The sequence below is a fragment of the Oncorhynchus tshawytscha genome, linkage group LG19 (genome assembly GCF_018296145.1).
Source record: "Oncorhynchus tshawytscha isolate Ot180627B linkage group LG19, Otsh_v2.0, whole genome shotgun sequence".
Taxonomy (NCBI): Eukaryota; Metazoa; Chordata; class Actinopteri; order Salmoniformes; family Salmonidae; genus Oncorhynchus; species Oncorhynchus tshawytscha.
Genome location: NC_056447.1, coordinates 24595608 through 24621753, shown reverse-complemented (window position 1 = coordinate 24621753; position 26146 = coordinate 24595608). Strand labels below are relative to the sequence as shown.

The 26146-nt window shown below is 45.6% G+C and overlaps 1 protein-coding gene and 1 long non-coding RNA gene across 3 annotated transcripts; one reads left to right on the top strand and one right to left on the bottom strand.

Moving 5' to 3' along the window:
• The first annotated feature begins 35 nt into the window (after nt 1–35).
• On the top strand, nt 36–25904 carry lonp2 (lon peptidase 2, peroxisomal). Of its 2 annotated transcripts, none has more exons than XM_042301493.1 (15): nt 36–417; nt 2775–3027; nt 3512–3643; nt 3816–3938; nt 4605–4768; nt 7365–7459; nt 7922–8180; nt 10336–10477; nt 12310–12460; nt 12728–12854; nt 16215–16471; nt 17871–18004; nt 19125–19332; nt 19454–19644; nt 24814–25904. In XM_042301493.1, the coding sequence occupies exons 1-15, from the start codon at nt 185–187 to the stop codon at nt 25042–25044; spliced, it is 2700 nt and encodes an 899-aa protein (XP_042157427.1). In that variant the 5' UTR covers nt 36–184; the 3' UTR covers nt 25045–25904. The 2 variants fall into 2 exon arrangements, with proteins under 2 accessions (XP_042157427.1, XP_024235115.2); XM_024379347.2 differs by having other exon boundaries at nt 39–417; nt 16215–16366.
• LOC112218507 lies at nt 8052–12298 on the bottom strand. Its single transcript, XR_002948629.2, has 3 exons — nt 11237–12298; nt 10717–10848; nt 8052–8185 (listed from the first exon to the last, which is right to left on the bottom strand). It is a non-coding gene; the product is annotated as an uncharacterized LOC112218507 (long non-coding RNA).
• Nucleotides 25905–26146: the final 242 nt, after the last annotated feature.

Sequence of the window (26146 nt, the reverse complement as noted above, 5' to 3'; positions counted from 1 at the left end):
AATTAATTGAGCGTTGCGCTTACATGTCAATGCATTTGACCAGCAGAGGTCGTTTGTCCCCTACTGCACGCCGTAGTTTGCAATGTTGTGACATTCGCCCTAGTCTGTCACCCGATGTAGAAAGAAGTACTATACATTTTGTCCATATTGACCTGAAGATCGGTAGCTGGGAAAACATCAAATAATGTCATCCAACAGCGGTATCCAAATCCCAAGTCGACTGCCTCTGCTGTTGACCCATGAAGGGGTGCTTTTGCCAGGCTCGACGATGCGGATCAGTGTTGAAACGGCGAGGAACATGCATCTGGTGAAGAACAGACTGCTGAAGGGGACCTCGCTGAAGAGCACCATCATCGGCGTGATCCCCAACACCCGAGATCCTGAATACGATACTGAAGATCTCCCCACCTTGCATAGGTAGGTAACAGTAGTTAGCTAATTCTGCTATTTTACATGACATCTCAACATGTCTTTGTGCCTGCCAAGTGCAGGCCTAACAGCTACCTGTTGTAGTCAAGCGGTAGTAGAGCTATGATGTAACTAAGTTAGCAAGCTGTACAACAACCACTGTCAGTTAAATGTCCCATTGAATTGAGAAAAGCTAGCTAGTGTACTTGAACTTCACTCAATGGAAACTATGCCATGTCCTGTCTATTATATCACTGGATGTTGTTTGAATGTTCCGAAATCTTTACGATGGTGGTGCTATCAGTAAGCGATGTTATGATTTCTTAATAAGAATTCCTTTAATTGATTCTTGAAAATAGGACTAACTTGATAGCTAAATCATGCTTTACATTTTTGAAAGTGGAATTTAAACTTTTTCCCTATGCTTTCTCCTGTAAGTTGTTCTAGAATGGTCGTTTGAACTTCAGATGGACTTTAACCTTGCATTTAGCAGGATACAACCATGTTAGTTCACTGGTTACTAAGTAGCAATATGTGTCCCTCCTATGCTTTAATAACTGCAACAACTGAAGTAGGATGCCAATGTTAAATCATATTGATAATTCACAATTTTCTCTGGCACAACATTAATCACATACAGTGGGGCAAAAAAAGCATTTAGTCAGCCACCAATTGTGCAAGTAATCCCACTTAAAAAGATGAGAGGCCTGTAATTTTCATCATAGGTACACTTCAACTATGATACACAAAATGAGAAAACAAAATCCAGAAAATCACATTGTAGGATTTTAAATGAATTTATTTGCAAATTATGGTGGAAAATAAGTATTTGGTCACCTACAAACACGCCAGATTTCTGGCTTCTTTAAGAGGCTCCTCTGTCCTCCACTCGTTACCTGTATTAATGGCACCTGTTTGAACTTGTTATCAGTATAAAAGACAGCTGTCCACAACCTCAAACAGTCACACTCCAAACTCCACTATGGCCAAGACCAAAGAGCTGTCAAAGGACACCAGAAACAAAATTGTAGACCTGCACCAGGCTGGGAAGACTGAATCTGCAATAGGTAAGCAGCTTGGTTTGAAGAAATCAACTGTGAGAGCAATTGTTAGGAAATGGAAGACATACAAGACCGCTGATAATCTCCCTCGATCTGGGGCTCCACGCAAGATCTCACCCTGTGGGGTCAAAATGATCACAAGAACGGTGAGCAAAAATCCCAGAACCACACGGGGTGACCTAGTAAATGACCTGCAGAGAGCTGGGACCAAGGTAACAAAGCCTACCATCAGTAACACACTACGCCGCCAGGGACTCAAATCCTGCAGTGCCAGACGTGTCCCCCTGCTTAAGCCAGTACATGTCCAGGCCCGTCTGAAGTTTGCTAGATAGCACTTGGATGATCCAGAAGAAGATTGAGAGAATGTCATATGGTCAGATGAAACCAAAATATAACTTTTTGGTAAAAACTCAACTCGTCGTGTTTGGAGGACAAAGAATGCTGAGTTGCATCCAAAGAACACATACCTACTGTGAAGCATGGGGGTGGACACATCATGCTTTGGGGCTGTTTTTCTGCAAAGGGACCAGGACGACTGATCCGTGTAAAGGAAATAATGAATGGGGCCATGTATCGTGACATTTTGAGTGAAAACCTCCTTCCATCATCAAGGGCATTGAAGATGAAACGTAGCTGGCTCTTTCAGCATGACAATGATCCCAAACACACCGCCCGGGCAACGAAGGAGTGGCTTCGTAAGAAGCATTTCAAGGTCCTGGAGTGGCCTAGCCAGTCTCCAGATCTCAACCCCATAGAAAATCTTTGGAGGGAGTTGAAAGTCCGTGTTGCCCAGCAACAGCCCCAAAACATCACTGCTCTAGAGGAGATCTGCATGGAGGAATGGGCCAAAATACCAGCAACAGTGTGTGAAAACCTTGTGAAGACTTACAGAAAACGTTTGACCTCTGTCATTGCCAACAAAGGGTATATAACAAAGTATTGAGAAACTTTTGTTATTGACCAAATACTTATTTTCCACCATAATTTGCAAATAAATTCATTAAAAATCCTACAATGTGATTTTTCTGGATTTTTTTTCTCATTTTGTCTGTCATAGTTGAAGTTAAGTGGGAGAACTTGCACAATTGGTGGCTGACTAAATACTTGTTTTGCCCCACTGTATCTTACTCTTTTGGATTTGACTGTCTGTACACTAGCTGTGTTGTAGATGTTATGGTCAGAGACTGCAACTCAAGTGGCACCCTTTTCCGTAATGCACTGTATAGGGAGTAGGGTGTCATTTGGGAAGGACAATTATGTTTTTCCTCGCCTCATACTATTCTGTAATTACCACTCCCTTATTAGTATTGGCACAGCGGGGCTGGCGGTACAGGTAGTGGGCAGTAACTGGCCCAAGCCCCACTACACACTGCTCATCACAGGGCTGTGTCGCTTCCGCGTGGCCCAACTGCTGAAGGAGGGGCCCTTCCCCGTGGCTGAGGTGGAGCAACTGGATAAGCTGGAGCAGTACACCAGCCCAGACGAGATGTCTGAGGCAGCCGGGCCAGATGGAGAGCTGGGGGAGCTGTCCCAGAGGTTCTACCAGGCCGCTGTGCAGGTGGGTGTGACAGACAGTGCAGGAGCAGCATCCCTGACGTTCAGTAATATAATCTACTGTATGTGTGTCCTATAAAAATAATATACCATTTAGCAGATGTTTTTATCCAAAGCCACTAATATTACAGTAACCGTGAATGTATGTATTTTTAGTATTTGACCCCATCGGGACTCGAACCCACAGCTCTCGTGTTAGCACCACACTCACTGAGCCACACAGGACCAGAAGCTATGACTTTATGTTCTTTTAGCATAGCCAATGATGATTCCTCCAATGTGGGTAATAGGCTAGGCTACGCTTCTGTAAATGTACAGAATATTATCCACCTATGTAATGTATGTCATGGTATGTGTTTACGTAGACAGATGTACTGCCTGTTGTCCACACAGACCTTGATTTCTGATCCCCACCCCTGTCCGTGTTTCATATCTGTCCACTGTGTTTCTTCACTATGTTGTCTTCCCTCTCTGTGTGTCTGGGTTAGTTGGTAGGCATGTTGGACATGTCTGTTCCTGTGGTGGCCAAGTTGAGAAGGCTCTTGGACAGCCTCCCCAGGGAGACCCTGCCTGATGTCCTGGCTTCTATGATTCATACCTCCAACAAAGAGAAGCTCCAGGTAGAGCAATGTGTGTCTGTGGGTGCTTGTTCATTCACGTACCGTGTCGTTTTTAGGAATGTCAAATATTTTATGATTCACATCCCTGTGTAAGGGCATGAATGTATCAGCTATATGCGTCTCTTCCTGCTTTCAGTTATACACTTACAGTGATATGTATGTGGACATGCAGGTTCTGGATGCAGTGAGTCTGGAGGAACGTTTTAAGAAGACTCTTCCCCTGCTGACCAGACAGATTGAGGGTCTCAAACTGCTGCAGAAGACCAGAAAACCAAGACTAGACGATGACAAAAGGGTAAAGGCGTTCGCATGCTTCCCAGCCATAACAGTTCGGGAACGTTTTTGTTCGTTCTGGACTCCAGTAAGTTTTTTTTTTTGGGCTGTTCTGGCACACACAACTTCGCGGCCAGCCGAAGTTCAGTTGCCAAAGTCTTCGTCCGTGATTGGTCAACTGTAGGGATTCTTCAACAGTCTTTGTTGTCATTCAACGAGAGATGACTTGTTTTCATGCACATTTTTTTAATTGAGAAATACTGCACCTAACATCTTAGTTAGATGTAAAATTGCGTGACCAAGATCTCAGCAAAAACTCAAATCTCTTTAATTTTTATCTTGTCTTAGATTAATTATGACTAGTTTGAGGAAGTGTATACTGGCTATGGCTTCTCAAAGGGGACAAACAGTACTATTGTCACTTTTTTTCTTGTTTTTCAAGCGAAGGTCTTTTAAGGGAGTATGCAAGCACACTCGCTCAGTTTGGCTATTCGGCTAGCCGCCAGCCGAACTGAAGCATGCTGACGCTTGAATGACACGACTACTCAACTGTTAGCATTTCTTCTAGGAAAAAGTGTCACACTTGTGGGCATGCTAAAAGATCAGAGGCAGTGCCTGCTTAGAATTGAAATGCAGCGATTATACAGTATGCCTCATGCTTGGCACTCTTCTATCCCCTGTCTCTCAGGTGCTGGCTGTACGTAAAGGCGGTGTGCTTCCTGGTCGTCAGTTCTCCTTGGATGAAGAGGGTGATGATGAGGATGGTGATGACACAGCTGTCCTGGAGAGGAAGGTTAAAGGAGCGAATATGCCAGAGCCTGCCCTGCGTGTCTGCCTCAAAGAGCTCAAAAGGTACCCACAGTTTATTTACCTTACATTCCAATGGATTCAGACTTCCTGGTTATTTGGGGACACTTGCAGTGTGTGTGTGTACATTATGTGTGTATATTTCCATAGTAGTGGCATTGACACAAACAATGCCTTCAGAAAGAATTCACAACCCATGGGATAAAAATGTACTTCTCATTTTTTTGTCAACGGTCTACACAAATACTCTGTCAAAGTGGAAGAAAAATTCTAACATTTGTAAAATAATTAATGAAAAATACAACACTAATACATCGTGATTACATACAGTGCCTTCAGAAAGTATTCATACTCCTTGACTTATTCTACATTTTGTTGTGTTAAGGCCTGAATCTTTGCACTATACACCATAATGACAAAGTGAAAACATGTTTTTAGAATTGTTTGCACATTTTTTGAAAATGAAATGCAGAAATATCTCATTTGCATAAGTATTCAACCCCAAGTCAATACATGTTAGAATCACCTTTGTCAGCAATTACAGCTGTGAGTCTTTCTGGGTAAGTCTCTCTAAGAGCTTTTCACACCTGGAATGTAAACAAGTTGCACATTAGTCTTTAAAGAATTTGTCAAGCTCTGTCAACTTGGTTGTTGGTCATTGCCAGACAGCCATTTTCAATTATTGCCATAGATTTTCAAGCATATTTAAGTCAGCTGTAACATGGCAACATCAACTGTAACATGGCAACATCAACTGTAACAAGGAACATTCAATGTCATCTTGGTCGTGCCTGTACACAACTGGATGGCCATGCACTACAACACCTTCATTAAGTTTGCAGATGACACAACAGTGGTAGGCCTGATCACTGACAATGACGAGACAGCCTACAGGGAGGAGGTCAGAGACCTGGCTTGGGTGGTACAAGAATAACAACCTCTCCCTCAACGTGATCAGGACAAAGGAGATAATTGTGGACTACAGGAAAAGGAGGACCGAGCACGCCCCCATTCTCATCGACGGGGCAGTAGTGGAGCAGGTTGAGAGCTTCAAGTTCCTTGGTGTCCACATCACCAACAAACTAAAATGGTCCAAACACACCAAGACAGTCGTGAAGTGGGCATGACAGAACCTATTCCCCCTCAGGAGACTGAAAAGATTTGGCATGGGTGCTCAGATCCTCAAAAGGTTCTACAGCTGCAACATCGAGAGCATCCTGACTGGTTGCATCACTACCTGGTACGGCAACTACTCAGCCTCCGACCGCAAGGCACTACAGAGAGTAGTGCGTACGGCCCAGTACATCACTGGGGCCAAGCTTCCTACCATCAAGGACCTCTACACCAGGTGGTGTCAGAGGAAGGCCCTAAAAATTGTCAAAGACCCCAGCCACCCCAGTCATAGACTGTTCTCTCTACTACCGCATGGCAAGCGGTCCCGGAGTGCCAAGTCTAGGACAAAAAGGCTTCTCAACAGCTTTTATCCCCAAGCCATAACACTCCTGAACAGCTAATCAAATGGCTACCCGGACTATGCATTGTGTGTGTGTGTGTTTGTGTCCCCAACCCCAGTGTATATTTGGCATTTGTTTTAGTTTATTGTCCTGCTGAAAGGTCAATTTGTCTCAGTGTCTGTTGGAAAGTAGACTGAACCAGATTTTCCTCTAGGATTTTCACAGTGCTTAGCTGAATTTGGTTTATTTTTATCCTTGCCGATGACAATCATACCCATAACATGATGTAGCCACCACCATGCTTGAAAATATGAAGAGTGGTACTCATTAATGTGTTGTGTTGAATTTGCCCCAAACATAACACTTTGTATTCAGGACAGTTAATTTTTTTGCCACATTTTTTGCAGTTTTACTTTAGTGCCTTATTGTGAACAGGATGCATGTTTTGGAATATTTTTATTCTGCACAGGCTTCCTTTTTTTCACTCTGTCATTTAGGTTAATATTGTGGAGTAACTACAATGTTGTTGGTCCATCCTCAGTTTTCTCCTATCACAGCTATTCAACTCTGTAACTGTTTTAAAATCACCATTGGCCTTGTGGTGAAATTCTTCTCTGGCAACTGAGTTAGGAAGGACGCCTGTGTCTTTGTAATGACTGGGTGTATTGATACACCTTCCAAAGCGTAACGAATAACTTCACCATGCTCAAAGGGATATTCGATGTCTACCAATAGGTGCCCTTCTGGTATTTGTGGTTGAATCTATTTTCGGAATGTACTGCTCGACTGAGGGACCTTGCCATTATCTGTATGTGTGGGGTACAGAGATGAGGTATAGTCATTCAAAAATCATGTTAAACACTATCAATGCACACATTGAGTCCATGCAATCAACTTATTATTTGACTTGTTAAGCACATTTTTACTCCTGAATGTATTTAGACTCGTCATAACAAAAGGGTTTGAATACTTATTGACTCAAAACATATCATATTTTCATTTTTTATTCATTTGTAAACATTTCTTAAAACATAATTCCACTTTGACATTATGGGGTATGGTGTGTAGTCCAGTGACACAAAATCTCAATGTAATACATTTTATATTCCGGCTGTAACACAACAAAATTTGGAAACGGTAATGGTGTGTGAATACTTTCTGAAGGCACTGTATGATAATCTACACAGATTGAAGAAGATGCCCCAGTCCATGCCAGAGTACGCTCTCACCCGAAACTACCTGGATCTTATGGTGGAATTGCCCTGGAGCAAAAGTACCACAGGTATGCACAGTACACCACTATGACACCACTACAATCTCAGGTTCATTTCTTTATTCATTTACACTTTATTCTTTGAACTTAGAAATATACATATCCATATTTTTGGGGGACGGGTAGAAACCAAAGTGTACCCCGAGGAAGTCCACCACAGCTCTCTTTTTTAAACTCTATGTTCAAAATGGAATTAAAGGCTTCTACCACTAGAGGGAGCTCAATATCATTTTGTCACTGGTTGCTTTGTCCTCTATAGCCAGTCATTAGACACTGAGAGTATTGGGGACATTTGCTGAGATGATTCAGCATTACTACACCATGTCTGCTTAGTCATGTAGCGACATAAAACAATACTTGTTATTACGATCTAGATTAATGGTTATCTTAATCACTTGGTTGACATTAGATAAGGTCTTTGACAATATTCACAGTGTTGGAATTAAACCCTGATCCGCATCGTCTCTGCAGACTGTCTTGATATCCATGCTGCGCGGGTGCTGTTGGACAGTGACCACTATGCCATGGAGAAGCTGAAGAGGAGAGTGCTGGAGTACCTGGCTGTGAGGCAGCTGAAGAGCACCCTCAAGGGGCCCATCCTGTGCTTCGTGGGGCCGCCTGGGGTGGGAAAGACCAGTGTGGGGCGCTCCATCGCCCGTACCCTGGGCAGGGAGTTCCACCGCATTGCCCTGGGAGGGGTGTGTGACCAGTCTGACATCCGCGGGCACAGGTACACTGGAGAGGGCAGAGAACGGAGGTGGGGATTAATAGGTGGGCAGGCAAGCAGCTGTGTCTGTAAATTGTATTCTGCACAGGAAATGAAACCCCTATAGATATTATATTCTGACTTAAGCGAGTGGGGAGGGTAAGTCCAGTGCCGTTTGGAAGCAGTGCCGTTTGGTTGGGTTGTGTTTTGGAGGATGCGCGTCTCTCAACCTTCGCCTCTCCCGAGTCCGTACGGGAATTGCAGCGATGTAACAAGACTGTAACTCCCAATTGAATATCACGGAATTGTGGAGAAAACGGGGTAAAAATATAGATTTTTAACAAGGTTTCACCTGGTCAGTCTGTCCTGGAACGACCAGGTGTTCCTAATGTTTTGTATACAGCCCTCTACAATGTGAGTAATCCTGAGAGGGAAAACTAGGAGTGGAAGCATGATGTAATCTTTCATGTTCAAATGGTTCGCCTGTCACTATGGAGACTTGGCGGGATGATGACATCTCAGCCAGCAGGTCCTTCCTGTGTCTCTCAGCCAGTCTACGAGTTTATCCATAGACTCTAGTCTCATGCATCAATTGTGACACCAAACCACCCACCACTGCAGTTTAGGAAGCTGCCTGTTGTGTGTTTTGATGTGGTTTCAGGTTGCATAGCGCACTTGTGTATACATATAAGTGTGGGGCCGGGATGTGAGTTAGGTTCATGCTGGTTCCACCTTACATGGTGTTTGTGTGCTGTGCTGTAGTGTAGTGTTTGTGTAAATTCAAATCAAATACGGAGAATACAAGAGGTGTAGACTGTGAAATCCTTACTTACGAGCCCTTTCCTAACAATGCAGAGTTAAAGTAAGAATGTGCAAATAAAAATAGTAACACAATTAATAACAATCTCAAGGAGTACCGGTGCAGAGTCGATCTGTAAAAATCGTCTGTCCTTGGTTGCAACACTCACTACAGAGTTCCAAACTGCCTCTGGAAGCACAATAACTTCAGCACAATAACTGTTAGTCGGGAGCTTCATGAAATGGGTATCCATGGCCAATCAGCCACATACAAGCCTAAGATCACCATGCGCAATGCCAAGCGTCGTTGGAGTGGTGTAAAGCTCGCCGCCATTGGACACTGGAGCGGTGGAAATGCCTTCCTCTGTGACGCTTCATCATCTGACAGTCCCACGGACGAATCTGGGTTTGGCGGATGCCAGGAGATCACTACCTGTCCCAATGCATAGTGCCAACTGTGAAGTTTGGTGGCGGAGGAGTAGTGTTCTGGGGCTGTTTTTCATGGTTCCGACTTGGCCCCTTAGTTCCAGTGAAGGGAAATCCAAACGCTACAGCATGCAATGACATTCTAGACGATTCTGTGCTTCAAACTTTGTGGCAACAGTTTGGGGAAGGCCCTTTCCTGTTTCAGCGTGACATTTCCCCTGTGCACAAAGCGAGGTTCGTACAGAAATGGTTTGATGAGATCGGTGTAGAAGAACTTGACTGGCCTGCACAGAGGCCTGACCTCAACCCCATCGAACACCTTTGGGATGAATTGGAACGCTGACTGTGAGCCAGGCCTAATCACCCTATGTCAGTGTCTAACCTCACCAATGTTCTTGTGGCTGAATGGAAGCAAGTCCCCACAGCAAAGTTCCAACACCTAGTGGAAAGCCTTCCTATAAGAGTGGAGGCTGTTATAGCAACAAATGGGGGAGCAACTCCATATTAATGCCTGTGATTTTGGAATGAAATATTCAACGAGCGGTCATGTACTTTTGGCCATGTAGTGTATATTCCACAATGTTGATGGATGAGTCCTGGGTGGATTAATCTTTTCAAAACAGTCCTGCAGTGTTGAGGCAGCCCCCTCGGTCCAGTGCCTCACTATCTGTGCTGGTGGCTCCCTCTAGAGTTGCTGCTTGTAGGCTGGGAGTAGGAACAGAGAGACGTGATCAAGAATGTTTGTATATACATGTTCCAGCACGTTGTTTAAGCATCCTGTTTTGGCTTCCTTGGTTTTAGTCTTTCTCCTTCCATTGATTCTCTCTCCGTCCTATCATTATCTCACTGCACACCTGTCTTGTTTTGCTTTCATTTAATTTCTGCACCCCATTTTCTGTCCTCTATGTACTGGTCTCTCTGTCTGACATGATGCCCTTTCGCTCCCTGTCTCCAGGAGGACCTACGTGGGCAGCATGCCTGGCCGCATCATCAACGGGCTGAAGACGGTGGGAGTCAACAACCCTGTCTTCCTGCTGGACGAGGTGGACAAGCTAGGCAAGAGTCTGCAGGGAGACCCTGCCTCTGCCCTGTTGGAGGTGAGAAACCTGGGACCTCCAGACCAGGGGGCAGCTTCATGGTCTCTGATACAAACAATATGGAGTACAAAGGGGAAGAGGTAGGAAAGGAGTGAGGGATTGAGTGATACAGGGAGATGGACAGAGACTCATCCAGACAGCCAGGCAGAGAGAGGGATAAGATTCTACGTAGATTATATATAGAGGAGGATGGAGGAAACAAGTCGTATCAAATAAGTCTGCATGTATGAAGTCAACACCTGTCTGATCTCTAGAAAGACCCAGTAGTCCCCTGGAGGTAGGTCTGTGACCTCGGCTGCTTCACCTGGCCCTGCTCCACTTCCTGCTGGAGTTATCAGCTCCTATGGTGCATCACCGTCCCACTTCACCTCCTGGAAACACAATGGGAGAGGAGGGATTAAGAATCCCCATCACAGTGATGGACGAAGACAAATGAGCACTGTAGTTTCCACACTCACTCCCTCACTCCATTACCACACAGGACTACATTACCACACAGGACTACATTACCACACAGGACTACATTACCACACCAGTAGATAAAAGGATTAAAGCAAACAAAGGGACAGAGGGAGCATGTGGAAGCATGCAAGACGGCTTTTGAACTAGGAGTGTGTGAAAGTGTGTGTAACAGAGAGACAGTGAGTGTGGCACCATTCCTACTCACTCACCACTGAATGTATGTGAGGAGTCTCAAATTCAATTAGTGTAATGGCCTGAAGACGTGAGTCGCTATGTTTAGGTGAGCGGGATACCTACCTATCTGCAGCAGTGTGATAGCCTTGCTGATACCAGGAGAAGATTAATCTCTGGGAATGCATTACAGCTAGTTCCGATAAGAGCCCCACTAGCCTCAAGTCCAAGCTTGACCCACAAGTAGGAATGGTGCGCACTACTCAGACATGCCACACACACTGTCTCTCTGTTACACACACTTTCACACACTCCTAGTTCAAAAGCCGACTTGCATGCTTCCACATGCTCCCTCTGTCCCTTTGTTTGCTTTAATCCTTTTATCTACTGGCGTGGTAATGTAGTCCTGTGTGGTAACGTAGACCTGCGCGGTAAGGTAGACATGCGCGGTAAGGTAGACATGCGCGGTAAGGTAGACATGCGCGGTAATGTAGTCCTGCACGGTAATGTAGTCCTGCGCGGTAATGTAGTCCTGCGCGGTAATGTAGTCCTGCGCGTTAAGGTAGACCTGCGCGGTAAGGTAGTCCTGCGCTGCGCGGTAATGTAGACATTCGCGGTAATGTAGTCTTGCGCGGTAAGGTAGTCCTGCGCCTGCACGGTAATGTAGACATTCGCGGTAATGTAGTCCCGCACGGTAATGTAGTCCCGCGCTGTAAGGTAGACATGCGCGGTAATGTAGTCCTGCGCGGCAATGTAGTCCTGCTTTGTGTGAGCCACAAGCCAAACCAAAACTTCAGGCTCAGTCACAGAATTACCCATCAGGTCCACTGTTCTGCTGCATTCAACATTCCACCTTCTTACTCCCACTTTCCCTCTCACTCTCTCTCTATTTTTCTTCCTCTCTCTCTGCTTGGGTGCCCAGAGGGATAGAGAGAGGCAGAGCAGGGAGGAGGAGAAGGGATGTGGGGGAGGAAGCAAAGCAGAATGATTTGTTTATTGCCTCTGGCAGTGTGAAGTCTGAACCAACAATTCACAGACACACACAGTGTAAATGTTTCTACATCTGCAGCTGGTAGACATGCAGCTCATTAGTAATGGTCGCTAACCAGTTGAGTATAATGAAATATGCATTCCTGTTGCTGAGTGTTAGCTGTGCTCCTAATACTGAGTGTCTTCTGTGTCTGCCTGACTCCCACCAGGTCCTGGACCCAGAGCAGAATCACAGCTTCACAGACCACTACCTCAACGTGGCCTTCGACCTCTCCCAGGTCCTGTTCATCGCTACAGCCAACTCCACGGCCACCATCCCTCCGGCCCTGTTGGACAGGATGGAGGTCCTCCAGGTGCAAGGTCAGAGGCCAGAGGTCAAGGGTCATCTTGTTGGGCAGAGGGGTCAGCTGAAGGGGCATTGAGTACCTGTCTTGGCCATTGATTTATGTAGAATCAATGTAACTGGTCATTAACACATTAATAGCACAAATCATGGTGTAGCCCCAAGACACAGTGGGCAATTCCCCTCCGAGATTGATGTGGTGTTAGCCTGGATAAATATGGTAATGGCCTGTCAGGAAGAGGTGTTTATTACATTCTCTGGATCTGTATCTGATGTCCTCTCAGGGTACACTCAGGAGGAGAAGGTGGAGATAGCTCATCGTCACCTGATTCCCCATCAGCTAGAACAGCATGGACTCACCCCCCAACAGCTCCAGATACCTCAGGACACCACCCAGGACATCATTAGCAAGTACGAACACAAACACTCACACATACACCGGGGGTGCTTTACACATGCTAGGAGTGTGGCAGGTCAGAGAGAGGAGGGGAGTGACTATCGTTCTAGCAGGACAGAAGGGGGAGATTACCAGAGCCAGACAGGTTAAGACAGGTCACAGAGGGCACCCACTGGTACATTTTATTGTCACATGCTTTGTAAACAACAGGTGTAGATAAACAGTGAAATGCTTACTTACAGGCCCTTGCCAACAATGCAATAGAATTTTTTTTTTTGTATAGAAAATTACAAATGAGCAATGGTAGCTTTGCTGTATACATGGGGTACCAGTACCGGGTCGATGTGCAGGTGTACGAGGAAATTGAGGTAGATACACGACATGACCAAAAGTATATGGACACCTGCTCGTCGAATGTCTCATTCCAAAATCATGGTCATTAAGTTGGTCCCTCCTTTGCTTCGATAAAAGCCTCCACTCTTCTGGCAAGGCTTTCCACTAGATGTTGGAACATTGCTGCGGGGACTTGCTTCCATTCAGCCACAAGCATTAGTGAGGGCGGACACTGATGTTGAGCGTTCCAATGGGGTTGAGTTCAGGGTTCTGTCATGGTGAAACAGGAAAGGGCCTTCCCCAAACTTGCCACAAAGTTGGAAGCACAGAATCGTGTAGAATGTCATTGTAAGATTTCCCTTCGCTGGAACTAAGGGGCCTAGCCCGAACCATGAAAAACATCCCAGACCATTATTTTTCCTCCGCCAAACTTTACAGTTGCCACTGCATTGGGGCAGGTAGCGTTCTCCTGGCATCCGCCAAACCCAGATTCGTCCATCGGACTGCCAGATGATGAAGCATGATCCACCACTCAAGAGAACACGTTTCCACTGATCCAGAGCCAATGGCGGCGAGCTTTACACCACTCCAGCCGACGCTTGGTATTGCGCATGGTGATCTTAGGCTTGTGTGCGGCTGCTCGGCCATGGAAACCCGTTTCATGAAGCTCCCGACGAACAGTTATTGTGCTGACGTTGCTTCCAGAAGCAGTTTGGAACTCTGTAGTGAGTGTTGCAACAGAGGACATCCTATGACGGTGCCACGTTCAAAGTCACTGAGCTCTTCAGTAAGGCCATTCTACTACTAATGTTTGTCTATGGAGATTGCATGGCTGTGTGCTCAATTGTATACACCTGTCAGCAATGGGTGTGGTTGAAATAGCTGAATCCACTCATTTGAAGACTTGTCCATACTTTTGTGTATATATAGTGTATGTTCATATAGGTAGGGGTAAAGTGACAAGCCAACAAGGCAGATAATAGACAGTAGCAGCATCGTGTGCGTGTGGTCAAAAGGAGAGTCCGAGTAACTATTTGGTTAACTGCACTGAACAAAAATATAAACGCAACATGCACCAATTACAGTTTATATAAGGAAATCGGTCAATGGAAATTAATGTATTAGGCCCTTATCTATGGATTTCACATGACTGGGAATACAGATATGCATCTGTTGGTCACAGATACCTTAAAAAAAGAAAGGTAGGGGCGTGGATCAGAAAACCAGTCAGTATCTGGTGTAACCACCATTTGCCTCATGCAGCACAACACATCTCCTTCGCATAGAGTTGATCAGGCTGTTGATTGTGGAATGTTGTCCCACTCTTCAATGGCTGTGTGAAGTTGTTGGATATTGGCGGGAACTGAAATGCAGTATATCGTACACGTCGATCCAGAGCATCCCTAACATGCTCAATGGGTGACATGCAGGCCGTGGAAGAACTGCAACCTTTTCAGCTTCTAGGAATTGTGTACAGATCCTTGCGACATGGGGCCGTACCTCATCATACTGAAACATGAGATGAAGGCGGCGGATGAATGGTACAACAATGGGCCTCAGGATTTCATCACAGTATCTGTGCATTCAAATTGCCATCGATAAAATGCAATTGTGTTCATTGTCTATAGCTTGTAGCCATACCATAACTCCACTGCCACCATGGGGCACTCTGATCACCAGGTTGACATCAGCAAACTGCTCGCCCACACGACGCCATACACACGGTCCTGCCTTCTGCCCGGTAAAGTTGAAACCGGGATTCAAACCAGGGAAGAGCACACTTCTCCAGCGTGCCAGTGGCCATCAAAGGTTAGCCTTTGCCCACAGTATGTCGCCTAACTGCAGTCAGGTCATGACCCTGGTGAGGATGATGAACACACAGATGAGCTTCCCTGAGATGGTTTCTGACAGTTTGTGCAGAAATTCTTTGGTTTCATCAGCTGCCCGGGTGGCTGGTCTCAGACGATCCTGCAGGTGAAGAAGCTGGATGTGGAGGTCCTGTGCTGGCGTGGTTACACGTGGTCTGCGGTTGTGAGGCCAGTTGGACGTACTGCCAAATTCTTTAAAAAGATGTTGAAGGTGGCTTATGGTAGAGAAATTAACAAATTATCTGGCAACAGCTCTGATGGGCATTCCTGCAGTCAGCATGTCAATCCCATGCTCCCTCAACCTGAGACATCTGTGGCATTGTGTTGTGTGACAAACCTGCACATTGTAGTGGCATTTTATTGTCCCCAGAACAAGGTGCACCTGTGTAATGATCATGCTGTTTAATCAGCTTCTTGATATGCCTTGAGAAATTCTCCCTAACAGGGATGTAAACACATTTGTGCACAAAATCTGAGAGAAGTAAGCTTTTTGTATGTATGAAACATTTCTGGGTTCTTTTATTTCAGCTCATGAAACATGGGACCAACACTTTACATGTTGCATTTTATATTTTTATTCAGTGTATTTAGCAGTCTTATGGTTTGGGGGTAGAAGCTGTTCAGGAGCCTTTTGGTCCTAGACTTAGCGCTACAGTACCGTTTTGCTGTGCGGTGGCAGAGAACAGTCTATGACTTGGGTGGCTGGAGTGTGACAATTTTTAGGGCGTTTCTCTGACACCGCCTGGTATTGAGGTCCTGGATGGCAGGGAATTCGACCCCAGTGATGTACTGGGCCGTACGCATTACCCTCTGTAGCGTATCTTGATGCAGCCAGTCAAGATGCTCTCAATGGTGCAGCTGTGGAACTTTTTGAGGATCTGAGGGCCCATGCCAAATATTTTCAGTCTCCTGAGGGGGAAGAGGCGTTGTCGTGCCCTCTTTACGACTGTGTTGGTGTGTTTGGACCATGATAGATCCTTAGTGTTGTGGACATCAGAGCATGCTGCAGATGGGGCCAGCACCTATCAGCATGGCCAGGGGGGAGGTTGTGATGTCTCAAACAGTCACACTGTCATTTTAACCATCATGGTTGATGATAGCGGAACTGTGTGTGTGTGTGTGTGTGTGTGTGTGTGTGTGTGTGTGTGTGTGTGTGTGTGTGTGTGCACGCAGGTACACTCGTGAGGCCGGTGTCCGGTCCCTGGAGAGGAAGATCGGTGCGATATGTCGAGCAGTGGCAGTGAAGGTCGCTGAGGGTCACAATGTTACCAAATCAGAGGCCGCGCCTGCTGAGAGGAGCGCCCCTCAGGGAGCTGAGCACGGAGGTAGAAAAACCAGCAGGGGAAAGCCACTCTCTGTGGGGCAAGAGGGAGGACTGACTGACTGGCACAGCTACAGTATCAGGCCCTGCCCTCAAACATACTGCAGTGGTGAGCTGGTCTCAGCAGTGCCTCAGTGGCCTGCTGTATTCTGCATAAATACAGACTAGCACTCCCCACAGACAAGCTGTGAAATCACAATATCTGCCCCTGGAGGCTGGAGCTAATTGAGTTGTTAGGAACAGACATGGCTATGTACACTACCAGGTGCTCCCTCCTTCCCTCCAGTGAGCACCGTCACCTCTCACACATTCACACCGCCGGTTGGTTGTGCAGTCCCTGACTACAAATCTGCTGACCAATACACAATGCCCTCTCAAACCTAAAGGCACGCATGCTCACACACAGTACACACACGTCATCCCCCCTCTGAAGGGTATGGGGGGGGGGGGTAATCCTGCTAACAGACGGCCTCACGACCACATGCCCCCTGCCTTCCCTCCCCCAGTGTCTCTGTGCAGCAGCTCTTGTGTAACAGGAGAAATCACACTGGCAGTTAACACGGCCTGAGCCGAGAGAGGGGGGGAGGGGGGGCAGAACAGAGGGGTTTTATGGCTCTGTTGCCCTATTGAAACAGATTTGGACTGCCCCCCCCCCAGCCCCCTCGCTTCTGTGTAACCACTCCCACTGCAAAACAGCAGCAGATGAAAAGAGAGAATGACACTCTTCCTCTGCTCTTTGTGTAAATGGCTGTCTGTTGCCAGGTAACGGTGACATTATTGGCAGCCCGAACAAAGAGTTGTGAGGAGGAGTGTGTGCGTGCTGTGGGGTGTGTCTGTGTCTTTCTTTTCTCTACCAGCTGCTCCATGACTGGCGGCTCATGACAGCTGTCACATGACCAGTTAGGAGCACGGCTGTTGTTCCTTTGCCCATCTCTCTCCCCTGGTTGTATCCTTCGTTTCATCCCTCGCTTTGTTTTGTCTTTCATGGCACTAGACAGCTCAAAGAGGGACTGTCAGAGCTGATTTATATTAGACATTCACTCACTACATAGATATGTCAGTCCATAAAGACTGCCCTCAGTTATCCCCCCTCTTTAACTATCCATTAAGTGTTTGTAAAATAGTGTTGTGCTGCAGTGTAGTGTTGCCACTGAATGGACTAGCTCTGTTGAGGGGAACACCATGCTCCTCATCCACTTTGCATTGGTAGTCAGGTCACATGACCAGCGATCAGCATGTGCATAATAAGAGGTCTGGGGAGGCTGTGTTGTGTACAAGAACAACCACTCAGACATGCACTATGTGCACACACACACACACACCGTGTTGTTTTACATCCTCCTCCAACCTCTCAAATTAACTTTTGCTGTTGCTAATATTTCTATTAATCTCTATAATTTGCTCACCTGCTTTCTATGTTCTCATTCTCTCTGACCTCTCTCTGTGTGTGTGTGTGTGTGTGTGTGTGTGTGTGTGTGTGTGTGTGTGTGTGTGTGTGTGTGTGTCAGAGGGGAAGCGAGGGAGGAGGGCAGAGGAGCCTGACGGGGTGTCGGCAGACATGGCAGCGCCCCCAGATATGCCCATCGTCATCGACCACATCGCGTTGAAAGACATCCTGGGGCCGCACGTCTTTGAGATGGAGGTGAGAGAGGGTAGGGGTTGGCACTGTCTGGCCCAACACACTGCACTGAGAAGACTGATGCACTGGAGAGAGAATGATGACATTGCAGATTGCAGCAAATACAGCAGGATGATTCTCTACTGTGGGAAGCACATGTATAGAAAAGCCTTGTCATGCAGAATTAAAGCCAAAGTGTTCTTATGTACCCACATGCACTTCTAACCGTACTAGTTGGCAGACTTGAAGGGTGCAACTTTAAAACAGTACTCTAGTGTACTATAGATGCACCTAAATGTGCCAACTTGTGATTAGGTTGCTGTTGCTGCAGGCTTAAAGCAGTGTAGCTGTGCTGGAGAAAGTACACACTTATGTTACTAATGTAGCTTAGCATTCCATTCATACCCATGGGATTTGGGGGTGGAGGGGGTTGGGGTGAGGGGCTCTCGAGCTCTCACAGGGGGACTGGAATGTGCCTGTGTTGTGTGTACAGCAGGGAGAGCAGAAGGAGGGTTATTTGGAGGGAAGGCAGACCACAGCATTCTTCTAGTCCTCACTGAGCATAGGATACTGAGGACTACAACTAGTTTTAAAACATAGTAAACCCCATACTCTTACTCTCACCTCAGTGTTATTGGCTAATATAGCAGTGATGTGTAGATGACTACAGATCCAGTACCTAGGTGTCTGTATATACTGAGTGTACAAAACATTAACAACACCTTCCTAATATTGAGTTGCACCCCCCTTTGTCCTTAGAACAACCTCAATTCGTTGTGGCATGGATTCTACAAGGTGTCGAAAGCGTTCCACAGGGATGCTGGCCCATGTTGACTCCAATGCTTCCTGCAGTTGTATCAAGTTGGCTGGATGTCCTTTGGGTGGTGGACCATTCTTGATACACATGGGAAACTGTTATGTGAAAAATTCAGCAGCATTGCAGTTCTTGACGCACTCAAAAAAAAAACCTTCTTTAATCTGTCTCCTTCCTTTCATCATTTCACTGATTTAACAGGTGAACTCAATAAGGGATCATAGTTTTTACCTGGATTCACAAGGTCAGGCTAGGTCATGAAAAGAGCAGGTGTTCCTGTTTTGTACACTCAGTGTAGATGACTGTGTTCCTCTCCCTGGTCGTGTCCAGGTGTCGGAGCGTCTGACACTGCCGGGCGTGGCCGTCGGCCTGGCCTGGACCCCCCTGGGAGGGGAGATCATGTTTGTGGAGGCCAGCCGCATGGAGGGTGAGGGCCAGCTGACCCTGACTGGACAACTGGGTGACGTTATGAAGGAATCTGCCCACCTGGCCATGAGCTGGCTGCGCAGCAATGCCAAGACCTACCAGCTGACCAACCGTGAGAGAAGACAGACAACAAAATGCATTTTGCCTTAGCTTTGCTACTCATTTACGTCCATATCAAAGCAATACACAATGACGGCTGAAGGACTGTGTGTCTGTCTGTCTGTCTGATGTAGTGGTCGGTGGTTCAGATCCTCTTGAGGGGACAGACATCCATCTGCACTTCCCAGCAGGAGCAGTCACAAAGGACGGCCCATCGGCTGGAGTCACCATGGTAACGGTCCTGGCCTCGCTGTTCAGTGGGCGCCTGGTACGGTCCGATGTGGCCATGACTGGAGAGATCACTCTGAGAGGCCTGGTGCTGCCGGTGAGACACAACTACACATCCTTTCCTCCGCTCCGGACTGCATGTGCTGCAGTAGAAATAGAATAAAAAGAATGGGCGTCCCCATTCAAGTCAATGACGGCATAATGGGTGGACTGGAGGCCATTGCGAGTGTACCCATATGAACAAAGCAGGAAGTGTACCCATCAATATGTGCTGTGATTTGTTGATTCAACTCAACTGACATTACAAAATACATTCCATTGCATGAGCAGTTAACTAGTGGTGGGTTGTCTACTACAAAATAATAGATTGCTTGCCCGTCAACTCCAATTTCTGGGTGTCATGCATAGTGGAATCGACCCCTAAGATTCAGTATTTTTGTAATGGAGGAGACTGACTAGGCTAGTTGCCGTAGGCTACTTCAGAGAACACAAACTTGCATCTTTCACAGCAAAGAAAGGGCGAGCAAGGGAAGGGAACAGCCAGACATAGGTAGGCAGGTCGGCCACCAGGCAGTCAGAGCTATGCATCGGTAATCTAAAGCTGTATCTCGCAGTACTGTGTAGGTGTATCTCACAATTTCTTGCATATTTACTAAAGTAGGGGCTATCAATGAGTAGGCTAAGCTACAAACATGCAACAGACCGAAGACTGAACACACACACTGGCATCTTTCATAGTGAAGGGAAAGAGCAGGCGAGCCAGCAAGAGGGGCAGGCAAACAGTCGGAACCGTGCGTATAGGCTGTGTCTTGATAATCTGTATCTCGCAATGTTTTGTCTTGAAATACCTCATAAATTCACCAAAAGTATATTCAAGTATAGTTTACAGTCGTGGCCAAAAGTTTTGAGATAAATATACATTTTCAAAGTCTGCTGCCCAAGTTTGTATGATGGCAATTAGCATATACTCCAGAATGTTATGAAGAGTGGTCAGATGAATTGCAATTAATTGCATAGTCCCTCTTTGCCATGCAAATTAACTGAATCCCCAAAAAACATTTCCACTGCATTTCAGCCAAGCCACTAAAGGACCAGTTAACATCATGTCAGTGATTCTCTCGTTAACACGGGTGTGCGTGTTGACGAGGACAAGGCTGGAGATCACACTGTCATGCTGATTGAGTTAGAATAAAAGATTGGAAGCTTCAAAAGGAGGGTGGTGCAAGGAATCATTGTTCTTTCTCTGTAAACCATGGTTGCCTGCAAGGAAACACATGCCGTCATCATTGCTTTGCACAAAAAGGGCTTCACAGGCAAGGCTATAGCTGCCAGTAAGATTGCACCTAAATCAACCATTTATCGGATCATCAAGAACTTCAAGGAGAGCGGTTCAATTGTTGTGAAGGAGGCTTCAGGGCCCCCAAGAAAGTCCAGCAAGCTCCAGGACCGTCTCCTAAAGTTGATTCAGCTGCGGGATCGGGGCACCACTAGTACAGAGCTTGCTCAGGAATGGCAGCAGGCAGGTGTGAGTGCATCTGCACGCACAGTGAGGCAAAGACTTTTGGAGGATGTCCTGGTGTCAAGAAGGGCAGCAAAGAAGCCACTTCTCTCCAGGAAAAACATCAGGGACAGACTGATATTCTGCAAAAGGTACAGGGATTGGACTGCTGAGGACTGGGGTAAAGTCATTTTCTCGGAATCCCCTTTCCGATTGTTTGGGGCATGCGGAAAAAGCTTGTCCGGAGAAGACAAGGTGAGCACTACCATCAGTCCTGTGTCATGCCAACAGTAAAGCATCCTGAGACCATTCATGTGTGGGGTTGCTTCTCAGCCAAGGGAGTTGGCTCACTCACAATTTTTCCTAAGAACACAGCCATGAATAAAGAATGGTACAAACACATCCTCCGAGAGCAACTTCTCCCAACCATCCAGGAACAGTTTGGTGACGAACAATGCCTTTTCCAGCATGATGGAGCACCTTGCCATAAGGCAAAAGTGATAACTAAGTGGCTCGGGGAACAAAACATCAATATTTTCGGTCCATGGCCAGGAAACTTCCCAGACCTTAATCCCATTGAGAAGTTGTGGTCAATCCTCAAGAGGCGGGTGGACAAACAAAAACCCACAAATTCTGACAAACTTCAAGCATTGATTATGCAAGAATGGGCTGCCATCAGTCAGGATGTGGCCCAGAAGTTAATTGACAGCATGCCAGGGCGGAAAAAGAAGGGTCAACACTGCAAATATTGACTCTTTGCATCAACTTCATGTAATTGTCAATAAAATAATTTTAAAAATTATACTTCAGTGTTCCATAGTAACATCTGACAAAAATATCTAAAGACACTGAGGCAGCAGTGAAAATGAATATTTGTGTCATTCTCAAAACTTTTGGCCACGACTGTACATCAATGAGTTGGCCTAGGGCGAAGCTATTCTAAATTGTTCCAGTGAATTGAAGTTGAACATCGCCAAAACATCAGTTTAATTAGACCTAAATGGGCAATGAAAGGTATTGTGCCTATAGCTTATTTAATGAAACCCTGGCTGTTGATGTCCTAGTTAGTCAATAGATCGCAAAGCAGAGCATCCCCGATTCCCCACTGAGCTAAACTTTTTGGAAGTTCACTTTCTCATGCAAATACTGTCCAGTAGCTCAAATCAGCAGAATCTGGGGCATTTATATTAGGAGGGAAGTCTACCATGGATTGCTAAAATAAGGTTTATGATCACACTTCAATGTAAATATGATGGGGAGACCTATACATTTGGCAGCCATGCATGACTTATCAGTGTAGCCTATTATCATTTAGACATGACGTTGATATTTCTTCACTGCTAGAATACAAACCTCCGCTTCAGTCATACGTCAATTGAATATACAGTGCCTTGCGAAAGTATTCGGCCCCCTTGAACTTTGCGACCTTTTGCCACATTTCAGGCTTCAAACATAAAGATATAAAACTGTATTTTTTTGTGAAGAATCAACAACAAGTGGGACACAATCATGAAGTGGAACGACATTTATTGGATATTTCAAACTTTTTTAACAAATCAAAAACTGAAAAATTGGGCGTGCAAAATTATTCAGCCCCTTTACTTTCAGTGCAGCAAACTCTCTCCAGAAGTTCAGTGAGGATCTCTGAATGATCCAATGTTGACCTAAATGACTAATGATGATAAATACAATCCACCTGTGTGTAATCAAGTCTCCGTATAAATGCACCTGCACTGTGATAGTCTCAGAGGTCCGTTAAAAGCGCAGAGAGCATCATGAAGAACAAGGAACACACCAGGCAGGTCCGAGATACTGTTGTGAAGAAGTTTAAAGCCGGATTTGGATACAAAAAGATTTCCCAAGCTTTAAACATCCCAAGGAGCACTGTGCAAGCGATAATATTGAAATGGAAGGAGTATCAGACCACTGCAAATCTACCAAGACCTGGCCGTCCCTCTAAACTTTCAGCTCATACAAGGAGAAGACTGATCAGAGATGCAGCCAAGAGGCCCATGATCACTCTAGATGAACTGCAGAGATCTACAGCTGAGGTGGGAGACTCTGTCCATAGGACAACAATCAGTCGTATATTGCACAAATCTGGCATTTATGGAAGAGTGGCAAGAAAGCCATTTCTTAAAGATATCCATAAAAAGTGTCGTTTAAAGTTTGCCACAAGCCACCTGGGAGACACACCAAACATGTGGAAGAAGGTGCTCTGGTCAGATGAAACCACAATTGAACTTTTTGGCAACAATGCAAAACGTTATGTTTGGCGTAAAAGCAACACAGCTCATCACCCTGAACACACCATCCCCACTGTCAAACATGGTGGTGGCAGCATCATGGTTTGGGTCTGCTTTTCTTCAGCAGGGACAGGGAAGATGGTTAAAATTGATGGGAAGATGGATGGAGCCAAATACAGGACCATTCTGGAAGAAAACCTGATGGAGTCTGCAAAAGACCTGAGACTGGGACGGAGATTTGTCTTCCAACAAGACAATGATCCAAAACATAAAGCAAAATCTACAATGGAATGGTTCAAAAATAAACATATCCAGGTGTTAGAATGGCCAAGTCAAAGTCCAGACCTGAATCCAATCGAGAATCTGTGGAAAGAACTGAAAACTGCTGTTCACAAATGCTCTCCATCCAACCTCACTGAGCTCGAGCTGTTTTGCAAGGAGGAATGGGAAAAAAATTCAGTCTCTCGATGTGCAAAACTGATAGACACCCCAAGCGACTTACAGCTGTAATCGCAGCATTAGGTGGCGCTACAAAGTATTAACTTAAGGGGGCTGAATAATTTTGCACGCCCAATTTTTCAGTTTTTGATTTGTTAAAAAAGTTTGAAATATCCAATAAATGTCGTTCCACTTCATGATTGGTTCCCACTTGTTGTTGATTCTTCACAAAAAAATACAGTTTTATATCTTTATGTTTGAAGCCTGAAATGTGGCAAAAGGTCGCAAAGTTCAAGGGGGCCGAATACTTTCGCAAGGCACTGTATATATATATTTTTTTACACATTTAAAAAAAATGAATCCTGTGTGAATTGTCCTCTGGAATAACACACATGCTTTCGTAATAATTAATTACATGACCAACGTCTCTATCAATACTAGTCCCGTCCGAATAGGGGTATACAACACATGAAAGAATAGGCTTATCAGCGTGGAGAGTGCGCCATATCATCCCATGGGAATCTGTCAAGGCTGCACACAGCTGAATTATCTCTGAAATAATCTACTTCCTACACATCTTCTATAGTCAAACAAAATAGGCCTTTTATAAGTTGATAAGCAAATGGGCAGAAGCATGCTCATGCCAGTCCTCTTTAGAATACAACATTTGTGTTCCTAGTAGGACTCTGCAATAATGTGGTGCACAGCCAAAGACGACGACTCAAAATCCTGGAGTCGTTCACCCCTATAGTTATCATTTGAATGAGCATTCTACTTTACCATGGAAATGATTGCATCACAATACCAGGAAGACATTGTGAGTTTACCAGTCAAATTGCCAGGGTTAGAGGTTCCAAGCCCATTCTATTAATTGTTTGCTACAACACCTTACTTATTTCAGCAAGGGGCAACAAAGTTTCATCGCGTTAAGAGTCCAAGTTATCTCAGAAACTGACTCAACCGCACGAATGCCCGGGCAGCAGTTTGTCCCCAAAAACCCCCAAGGTTATTTTATTTTCATAACTGTCTTCATCCATAACCGTCAATTATACAGTAATTGTGCCAGCCCTAATTCTGTCTGCAGGTGGGAGGGATCAAGGACAAGGTCCTGGCAGCTCACAGGGCCGGGGTGAAGTGTGTCATCATCCCAAAGCGCAATGAGAAGGACCTGGAGGAGATCCCAGCTAACGTCCGGAAGGAGCTGGACTTTGTAACAGCCAGCAACCTGGACGAGGTCCTGAACGCAGCCTTCGATGGGGGGTTCCCCGGAATGTCCAACCCTCTCACTCTACCACACATTGTCAGCAAACTGTGAGATGGGTCCCTGTAATATTACCACTCAGAGATGGTCTATGTCACACTCTGACTAACATACAGGAACTCCCATTCATCTTCCTGGTGGATATGGAAAGCTCATAGCACATTGTCGCTTCCATATATTAATTTGTATGAGGCAGAAACACACTGACCACATTATCTTTGTGGTGGATGCATAAACAGGCAGTTATCAAAGAGGGTGTGGGTGTTACTGATCTGTTAGTAAGGAGGCTTCTGTGATGCAAACATGTTCTGTATCTACTTCAACACTTTCCTTAAGTTCACACAGAGGACAGGTTGAAATTTAGTGCCCTCCCTTGTGACACCTGTTGCGTTTCCTTCATGGTGTTGCGGATTTGGATCTGACATTCAACATTTATCCTGGTGGAGTTCAGACAGAGTTAGGACCATCAATCACTTAGTTCTACTGTCTCTGCTGCATACTGGGTTGTTCTGGGAACTGGCTGAAGAATCCACAGTGTGGGGCTTATGTGGATTGTAACAGTACTAGTCTGTGATAGTTCCAGTTGCTCTGCTGTAAAAGCTCTGGCTACGAACATTTAAAAAATAACAAGACCGGTGACCTTGACCATGCTGTTCATGTCCCTCAGATTTAACATGACTTAATGAATGAGGTTTAGAGGCTTCATAATTGGCATCAGAGGTCTGCTCAATATCCAGATAATTCTGCTGGTATGGCTTTACACATGATTTTTATGTGTAGATACAGGATGAGCGTGATTGCACAGTAGCTATACTGTTAAGATGCAGTACTATGTCATACCCCTAAGGGATACAGTCTCACTAAATAGCTCTGTAACAGTTGCATAATGAAAATAAAGAATTTCAATACAAATATTAAATTGCATAATTTGCGTGTGTGACGTACTGAAAGTACTCTGTTGAATGTGGTTGAGAATCAGCAGAGCGCGATGCAGCCGTCTTAGCAACAGCAGGGTGTGGATCATCATTCTGATCACCACCCACTTAGCTCTACAACGATGATGAGCCAAGACAAGCTCCACCACAGCCTGCCTGCTGCTTCCAGCATCTAGGCTATATGCCTTCCTTTGGGCCCAACGGGAGAAAGCTACTAAAAT